This window comes from Oncorhynchus mykiss, chromosome 13 (genome assembly GCF_057628025.1).
Source record: "Oncorhynchus mykiss isolate SJ-2025 chromosome 13, ASM5762802v1, whole genome shotgun sequence".
NCBI classification, from domain to species: domain Eukaryota; kingdom Metazoa; phylum Chordata; class Actinopteri; order Salmoniformes; family Salmonidae; genus Oncorhynchus; species Oncorhynchus mykiss.
The window spans coordinates 72,648,871-72,658,870 of record NC_143034.1 but is presented as its reverse complement, the minus strand read 5'-3'; the positions used below and the strand labels follow the sequence as shown (position 1 = coordinate 72,658,870).

The 10,000-nt window shown below is 46.7% G+C and overlaps 1 protein-coding gene across 1 annotated transcript in view; it reads right to left on the bottom strand.

Moving 5' to 3' along the window:
• The window catches only part of LOC110485323 (serine/threonine-protein kinase LMTK1), an 84,494-nt gene that overhangs the window by 44,072 nt on the left and 30,422 nt on the right, over nt 1–10,000 (bottom strand). Inside the window, exon 3 of the mRNA XM_090197528.1 lies at nt 3,976–4,102. Coding sequence (XP_090053654.1) covers nt 3,976–4,102 — 127 coding nt within the window. The remainder of the gene's footprint in view (nt 1–3,975; nt 4,103–10,000) is intronic.

Here is a 10,000-nt window from a genome sequence, read left to right as displayed (position 1 = left end):
GAGAGAAAGCGAGAGAGAGAAAAAGAGAGACAGAGAGAGATAGAGAAAAAGAGAGACAGAGAGAGAGAGAGAGAATTAAGTATAAATAATGTGTATGCATGTGTGGGAGACTTTCTGTTACTGACTGCAGAGGTTGAAAGACAGCAGCACAGAGTCAATAGCACTGAGATTCAGGACCACAGAGAAACAGAGGGTGGAGAGGAAGAGGAGGAGGAGGATAGATGAACAGGAAACGATGCATCCAGACCAGAGCCAATCCCTCATGAATCTCTCCTCTCCCCTCCTACTCTCCTCCTCCTCTTTCCTCCTCCTCTCCTCTCCCCTCCTACTCTCCTCTCCTCTCCTCTCCTCCCCTCTCCCCTCCTACTCTCTTCTCCTCTCTCCTCCTACTCTCCTCTCCTCTCTCCTCCTCCTCTCCCCTCCTCTCCTCTCCTCTCCTCTCTTCTCTCCTCCTCCTCTCCCCTCCTCTCTCCTTTTCTCAACAGTTGTTTTCATTGAATCACCAAAATCAATCCCCCTCTTTAAAAAATAATAAAATCCAACCCCTCCTTTCTCCTCTATCCTCTCTTCCCTCCCCCCTTCCCCCGCCCCCTCCTTTCTCCTCTGTCCTCTCTTCCCTCCCCCCTTCCCCCGCCCCCTCCTTTCTCCTCTGTCCTCTCTTCCCTCCCCCCTTCCCCCGCCCCCTCCTTTCTCCTCTGTCCTCTCTTCCCTCCCCCCTTCCCCCGCCCCCTCCTTTCTCCTCTGTCCTCTCTTCCCTCCCCCCTTCCCCCGCCCCCTCCTTTCTCCTCTGTCCTCTCTTCCCTCCCCCTTCCCCCGCCCCCTCCTTTCTCCTCTGTCCTCTCTTCCCTCCCCCCTTCCCCCGCCCCCTCCTTTCTCCTCTATCCTCTCTTCCCTCCCCCCTTCCCCGCCCCCTCCTTTCTCCTCTGTCCTCTCTTCCCTCCCCCCTTCCCCCGCCCCCTCCTTTCTCCTCTGTCCTCTCTTCCCTCCCCCCTTCCCCCGCCCCCTCCTTTCTCCTCTATCCTCTCTTCCCTCCCCCCTTCCCCCGCCCCCTCCTTTCTCCTCTGTCCTCTCTTCCCTCCCCCCTTCCCCCGCCCCCTCCTTTCTCCTCTGTCCTCTCTTCCCTCCCCCCTTCCCCCGCCCCCTCCTTTTTCCTCTATCCTCTCTTCCCTCCCCCCTTCCCCCATCCCCTCCTTTCTCCTCTGTCCTCTCCCCCTCTCCCATCACTCATTTCTCCTCTCTCCCCCTCTCCCACCCCCCCATTCTCCTCTATCCTCTCTTCCCTCCCCCCTTCCCCCGCCCCCTCCTTTCTCCTCTGTCCTCTCCCCCTCTCCCATCACTCATTTCTCCTCTCTCCCCCTCTCCCACCCCCCCATTCTCCTCTGTCCGCGGTTCTCTCCTCTCTCCCATACTCTCTCCCCTCTCCCACCCCTACGTTCTCCTCTGTGCTTGTTCTATCTTCTCTCCCCCATTCTCCCACCCCTCCTTTCTCCTCTGTTCTCTCTTCTCTCCCCCACTCTCTCCCCCCTCCCACCCCTCCTTTCTCCTCTGTCCTCTGCTGTCTCCCCCACTCTTTCTCTCCCTCTCCCCATCGCCTCTCCTCCTCTCTTCCCCACTCTCCTCTCCTCACCCTGCAACACCTGAACCAATCATACGGCCGTAGCTATGGAGGACAGGAGGGAGAGAGGCAATTGGCTGCTAGCCTGACGCTGACTTGTCCAATCCCTGCTCATGCTCACATCCTGGGATTCAGAGCACAACACACACACACACACACACACACACACACACACACACACACACACACACACACACACACACACACACACACACACACACACACACACACACACACACACACACACACACACACACACACCATGAAGTATAGCAAACAGCTGACAGCCCAGAGAATAAGAGAGTGTGAGGGTTATAGCTTCCTTCCTCCCCAATGTGCTCCAGCTCTCTTGCATTCCTCTCACACACACACACACACACACACACACACACACACACACACACACACACACACACACACACACACACACACACACGCACACAGACACACACACACACACACACACACACAAACTGCCACGGAGCACTGCAGCAGGCCAGCCTCATTCTGCATTACGCAACAGACAGATGTTACAGTGAGAGAGAGAGGACGAGGGAGAGGAGGGGAGATGGAGGAAGAGTGGAAAAGAGAGCATGTCTGTGCTCTGTCCCTGTTTGTCAGGAAAGTCTCACCATCTCTCAAATTAACAACCCAGTGTGCAGGCCAATGTTCTGATGATGTTCTGATAATGTTCTGATGAAGTTCTGAGGATGTGGTATGATGATGTTCTGAGGATGGGGTATGATAATGTTCTGATAATGTTCTGATGATGTTCTGAGGATGGGGTATGATGATGTTCTGAGGATGGGGTATGATGATGTTCTGATGATAGGGTATGATGATGTTCTGATGATAGGGTATGATGATGTTCTGATGATAGGGTATGATGATGTTCTGATGATAGGGTATGATGGTGTTCTGATGATGTTCTGATGATGTTCTGAGGATGGGGTATGATGATGTTATGATGATGGGGTATAATGATGTTCTGATGATGGGGTATGATGATGTGATGTTCTGATGATGTACTGAGGATGGGGTATGATGATGTTCTGAGGATGGGGTATGATGATGTTCTGATGATGGGGTATGATGATGTTCTGATGATGTTCTGATGATGTTCTGATGATGGGGTATGATGATGTGATGTTCTGATGATGTACTGAGGATGGGGTATGATGATGTTATGATGATGGGGTATGATGATGTTCTGATGATGGGGTATGATGATGTGATGTTCTGATGATGTACTGAGGGTGGGGTATGATGATGTTCTGAGGATGGGGTATGATGATGTTCTGATGATAGGGTATGATGATAGGGTATGATGATGTTATGATGATGGTCTGATGATAGGGTATGATGGTGTTCTGATGATGTTCTGATGATGTTATGATGATAGGGTATGATGATGTTCTGATGATGTTATGATGATAGGGTATGATGATGTTCTGATGATGTTCTGATGATGTTATGATGATGTTATGATGATAGGGTATGATGATGTTATGATGATGTTCTGATGATAGGGTATGATGGTGTTCTGATGATGTTCTGATGATGTTATGATGATAGGGTATGATGATGTTCTGATGATGTTATGATGATAGGGTATGATGATGTTATGATGATGTTATGATGATAGGGTATGATGATGTTATGATGATGGGGTATGATGGTGTTCTGATGATGGGGTATGATGGTGTTCTGATGATGTTCTGATGATGTTCTGATGATAGGGTATGATGATGTTCTGATGATGTTCTTATGATGTTCTGATGATAGGGTATGATGGTGTTCTGATGATGTTCTGATGATGTTCTGATGATAGGGTATGATGGTGTTCTGATGATGTTCTGATGATGTTATGATGATAGGGTATGATGATGTTCTGATGATGGGGTATGATGATGTTCTGATGATGTTCTGATGATGTTCTGATGATAGTTATGATGATGGGGTATGATGCTGTTCTGATGATAGGGTATGATGATGTTCTGATGATGTTCTGATGATGGGGTATGATGATGGCCCTGCTGGGTCCACGTATGCATTCCAAATGGCACCATAACGCACTACAAGTCCCATGGTCCAACGTTGTGCACTGTGTAGGGAATTGGGTGCCATTTGGATTAGTACAGCCTGGAGTGTGGACCTGAGACAACTCTAATAACACTCAATTGAGTAATCAAGCAATTTGACTGATTAACCCAGGGCTAGACTTGACATTTAATTACTCGAGAGAAGAGGAGAGAAGAGAGGAGAGGAGAGAAGAGACAGCCTTATGGGTCATAGGGGATATATAGAGGTGAAAGTTCAAAGGTCATAGGTGATGGGTCATAGATAGACTAGGATCTTACTGGATCGTCCGGGCTGTTTGGAGACGGGAAGGGAGACCTCAGTGAGGGGGAGGATGTAGACTTCAGGTCCATTCTGAGACGAGGCCAGGTCAGCCTGGTACTCCTCTCCCTCTGTGTTCTCAAACTCCTGTTGGGAGGGGAGAGAAGACACTGGGGTTAGTGTGTATGTGACATGGAGAAAGAGAGAGGGGGGGGGGGGCAGAGAGAGAGAGACAGAGAGAGAGAGACAAGAAAGAATTTGTATGCATGTGTGGGTCACAGAGAGAAAGTGGGTGCCTGTGTGTGTGTGTGTGTGTGTGTGATTCAATAACACAGTGTGTTTAGTCATCTGAGTGTTCATGCCTTCTGCATTAAAGGGATAATCCACCACAAATCACTAATTCCTGTGGTTAACAGTGTTAAATAACACTAATATGTGAAGAAATGTTTTTTCATTGTGTCATTATAACAAGGTTGGTGGCAACATGTGAAAATCGTCCTGGAAATCTGTTGCAGCTCAAGCCGACTACAAAACCCACAATGCAATGCTCTCTCTATGGGCTAGCAAGCTAGCAAATGCAGCTACACACAGTACTATCAAAGCCAATATCAGCATGTGAAGTAGCTAGCTAGCTGTAAAATGTAGGAGTCTATCTCACCGGGTTCAACTTGCAGTTCCTCTCTGCCCAGAGCTATAGCAACAATGGCCCTTTCTTATGTTTCCCACAGGCACACTGAGAGATGCTACTTGAAGGAGAAACTGAGTTGAATCATTTGGTCCACTGTTTAGATTGAGCACATCTAAGAGACATACATGAGGATATAAACAGATGGATGTGTTCTAGACCATGTTCTGGAGTGAAGGTAATAGACCAGTATGCCCATGTCAACTATTGGCTGATTTGGTGATCGATCTGGAGTGAAGGTAATAGACCAGTATGCCCATATCGTCTATTGGCTGATTTGGTGATCTGGAGTGAAGGTAATAGACCAGTATGCCCATGTCATCTATTTGCTGATTTGGTGATCTGGAGTGAAGGTAATAGACCAGTATGCCCATGTCATCTATTGGCTGATTTGGTGATCGATCTGGAGTGAAGGTAATAGACCAGTATGCCCATGTCATCTATTGGCTGATTTGGTGATCTGGAGTGAAGGTAATAGACCAGTATGCCCATGTCATCGATTGGCTGATTTGGTGATCGATCTGGAGTGAAGGTAATAGACCAGTATGCCCATGTCATCTATTGGCTGATTTGGTGATCTGGAGTGAAGGTAATAGACCAGTATGCCCATGTCATCTATTGGCTGATTTGGTGATCTGGAGTGAAGGTAATAGACCAGTATGCCCATGTCATCTATTGGCTGATTTGGTGATCGATCTGGAGTGAAGGTAATAGACCAGTATGCCCATGTCATCTATTGGCTGATTTGGTGATCTGGAGTGAAGGTAATAGACCAGTATGCCCATGTCATCTATTGGCTGATTTGGTGATCTGGAGTGAAGGTAATTGACCAGTATGCCCATGTCATCGATTGGCTGATTTGGTGATCGATCTGGAGTGAAGGTAATAGACCAGTATGCCCATGTCATCTATTGGCTGATTTGGTGATCTGGAGTGAAGGTAATTGTGATAAAATCATTGTGAAATGTGATAGTGTGTCATCACCTATTTCCAGTAATGAGAATTATGTAGCTAAGTGATAGGCCACACAAGCTCACAGAACGGGACCTCCAAGTGCTGAACCGTGTAAAAGATCGTCCGTCCTCGGTTGCAACACTAACTACCGAGTTCTAAACTGCTTCTTGGAAGCAATATCAGCACAATAACTGTTTGTTGGGAACTTCATGAAATGGGTTTCCGTGGCAGAGCAGCCGCACACAAGCCTAAGATCCCCATGTGCAATGCTAAGGGTCGGCTGGAGTGGTGTAACGCATGCTGCCATTGGCCTCTGGAGCAGTGGAAACACGTTCTTTGGAGTGATGAATCACACTTCACTATCTGGCAGTCCGAAGGACGAATCTGGGTTTGTCGGTTCCCAGGGGAACGCTACCTGCCTGAATGTATAGTGCCAACTGTAAAGTCTGGTGGAGGAGGAATAATGGTCTGGGGCTGTTTTTCATTGTTCGGGCTAGGCCTCTTTGTTCCAGGGAAGGGAAATCTTAATCAAATCGAATTGTATTTGTCACATGCACCGAATACAACATGTGTAGACCTTACGGTGAAATGCTTACTTACAAGCCCTTAACCAACAATACAGTTTTAAGAAAAATAAGTGTTACGGTGTATGGAGCTACAGCATACAATGACATTCTAGACGATTCTCTGCTTCCAACTTTGTGGCAACAGTTTGGGGAAGGCCCTTTCCTGTTTCAATATTTAAAAAAAAAAATGTTTTTTACCTTTATTTAACTAGGCAAGTCAGTTAAGAACAAATTCTTATTTTCAATGACGGCCTAGGAACAGTGGGTTAACTGCCTGTTCAGGGGCAGAACGACAGATTTGTACCTTGTCAGCTCGGGGATTTGAACTTGCAACCTTTCAGTTACTAGTCCAATGCTCTAACCACTAGGCTACCCTGCCGCCCCGGTCCATACAGAAATGGTTTGTCGAGATTGGTGGGGAAGAACTTGACTGGCCTGCACAGAGCCCTGACCTCAACTCCATCGAACATCTTTGGGATGAATTGGAACGCCGACTGCGAGCCAGGCCTAATCTCCCAACATCAGTGCCCAACCTCACTAATGCTCTTGTGGCTGAATGGAAGAAAGTCCCCACAGCAATGTTCCAACATCTAGTGGAAAGCCTTCCCAGAAGAGTGGAGGCTTTTATAGCAGCAAAGGGGGGACCAACTCCATATTAATGGCCATGATTTTGAAATGTGATTTACGACAAGCAGGTGTCCACATACTTTTGGTCATGTAGTGTATATACAACACCAGGTGACTACCTCATGAAGCTGGTTGAGAGAAGGCCAAGAGTGGCCAAAGCTGTCGTCAAGGCAAAGAGTGGCTACTTTGAAGAACCTCAAATATTTTAAATATATTTTGATTTGGTTCCTACATGATTCCATATGTGTTATTTCATAGTTTATGTCTTCACTTTTACTCTAGAATGTAGAAAATAGTAAAAATAAAGAAAAACCCTGGAATGAGTAGGTGTGTCCAAACGTTTGACTGGTGCTGTCTATATAGGAGAGAGATAGAGAGTAGGGATGGATGGAAAGAGAGAGACACATCTTGTCTTCTGTTCTCTCCTCTGCAGGGATCTCAGCAGAACAACACCATAGACTAGACAGATAACTGAGTGTCCCGAATGGCACACTATTCCCTATGTAGTGCACTACTTTAGACCAGGGCCCTGCACTCTATAGGGAATAGGGTGCCATTTGGGACACAGCCTGGGAGAGCTTGGCAGACGTGCAGCACAGTTCTGTCTGAAGTACAGCTGGAGAAATAGACACATTACATTTACACTTCAATTGATTTATTAGCATGATGTACACAATGTACATCTCTCTCTTTCAATAGAGAGATACACGGAGGGTTGCTAGGAGGAAGTGGAATGCTGACCTCTTCCTCCATCTCTACTCTGGGTCCCCTTCCTCCTCCTATCATGCCTCAACTGTCTTCCTACTGTCTTGAGATTTGGCTCTAAACTGCTTATTTTCACAAAACAACAGATCTGATGAATATGAGCCACAAGCAGAAACAGACAGTTGTACAACCCTTCCTTCTAACCCTGCCTGCTAGACACAAACAGAACACATCCCCTCTGTCCCTTCTGAACACCAGTGTCTCTTTACACTCTGAACACCTGTGTCTCTTTACACTCTAAACACCAGTATCTCTTTACACTCTGAACACCAGTGTCTCTTTACACTCTGAACACCAGTGTCTCTTTACACTCTGAACACCAGTGTCTCTTTACACTCTGAACACCAGTGTCTCTTTACACTCTGAACACCAGTGTCTCTTTACACTCTGAACACCAGTGTCTTTTTACACTCTGAACACCAGTGTCTCTTTACACTCTGAACACCAGTGTCTCTTTACACTCTGAACACCAGTGTCTCTTTACACTCTGAACACCAGTGTCTCTGTCCCTTCTAAACACCAGTGTCTCTTTACACTCTGAACACCAGTGTCTCTTTACACTCTGAACACCAGTGTCTCTTTACACTCTGAACTCCAGTGTCTCTTTACACTCTGAACTCCAGTGTCTCTTTACACTCTGAACACCAGTGTCTCTTTACACTCTGAACACCAGTGTCTCTTTACACTCTGAACACCAGTGTCTCTTTACACTCTGAACACCAGTGTCTCTTTACACTCTGAACACCAGTGTCTCTTTACACTCTGAACACCAGTGTCTCTTTACACTCTGAACACCAGTGTCTCTTTACACTCTGAACACCAGTGTCTCTTTACACTCTAAACACCAGTGTCTCTTTACACTCTGAACACCAGTGTCTCTTTACACTCTGAACACCAGTGTCTCTGTCCCTTCTAAACACCAGTGTCTCTTTACACTCTGAACACCAGTGTCTCTTTACACTCTGAACTCCAGTGTCTCTTTACACTCTGAACACCAGTGTCTCTTTACACTCTAAACACCAGTGTCTCTTTACACTCTGAACACCAGTGTCACTTTACACTCTAAACACCAGTGTCTCTTTACACTCTGAACACCAGTGTCTCTTTACACTCTGAACACCAGTGTCACTTTACACTCTAAACACCAGTGTCTCTTTACACTCTGAACACCAGTGTCTCTTTACACTCTGAACACCAGTGTCTCTTTACACTCTGAACACCAGTGTCTCTTTACACTCTAAACACCAGTGTCACTTTACACTCTAAACACCAGTGTCTCTTTACACTCTGAACACCAGTGTCTCTTTACACTCTGAACACCAGTGTCTCTTTACACTCTGAACACCAGTGTCACTTTACACTCTAAACACCAGTGTCTCTTTACACTCTGAACACCAGTGTCTCTTTACACTCTGAACACCAGTGTCTCTTTACACTCTAAACACCAGTGTCTCTTTACACTCTGAACACCAGTGTCTCTTTACACTCTGAACACCAGTGTGTCTGTCCCTTCTGAACACCAGTGTCTCTTTACACTCTGAACACCAGTGTCTCTTTACACTCTGAACACCAGTGTCTCTTTACACTCTGAACACCAGTGTCTCTTTACACTCTGAACACCAGTGTCTCTTTACACTCTGAACACCAGTGTCTCTTTACACTCTGAACACCAGTGTCTCTTTACACTCTGAACACCAGTGTCTCTTTACACTCTGAACACCAGTGTCTCTTTACACTCTAAACACCTCCAGCAGCGACAGAGTACTACGCTGCCAATCCATCTTCAGAGACTGTGTTTGTACAGGGAGAGAGTGGCTGGCAATACTGCTCTGTTCTCAACTACTGAGCCATCCATTATTTACCTAATGAACTACAGCACAGAACAAACCTATCTAGAGGAGAGAAGAGAGGGGAGGGGAGGGGAGGGGAGGGGAGGGGAGGGGAGGGGAGGGGAGGGGAGGGGAAGGGAAGGGAGGGGAGGGGAGGGGAAGAGGTGAAGAGAACAAGGGGAATGGAATCATGCAAGACAACGCTTCACTGCGACAGAAAAACCCCTCTGCTCTGATTCATAAGACTGATTAAAAGATGGCACCCTTTTGCTTCTCATTCACAACACCACCTGTCTGTCTCAGGAACAGAGCATGAAAGACAGAAAGAAAGAAAGAAAGAAAGAAAGAGAGAGAGAAAGAGAGAGAGTGAAAGAAAGAAAGAAAGAAAGAAAGAGGAGACATGACAGAGAAGAGCGAACGGACGAGAAGACTAGAAATGAGAAAAGGCCATAACCTTTACTAAACACTGTACACTCTCCTCTCTTCTCTTTTCTCTAAACACTTACAACACCCAACCACAGACCTGAGTCTGTCTGTCCGTCCCACAGAGTGGTCACAGTGAAAGAAGGATGACATAAAGAAGGCTTTTGGTGGTGCAGTGGTGCGATGTGGCTAGTGG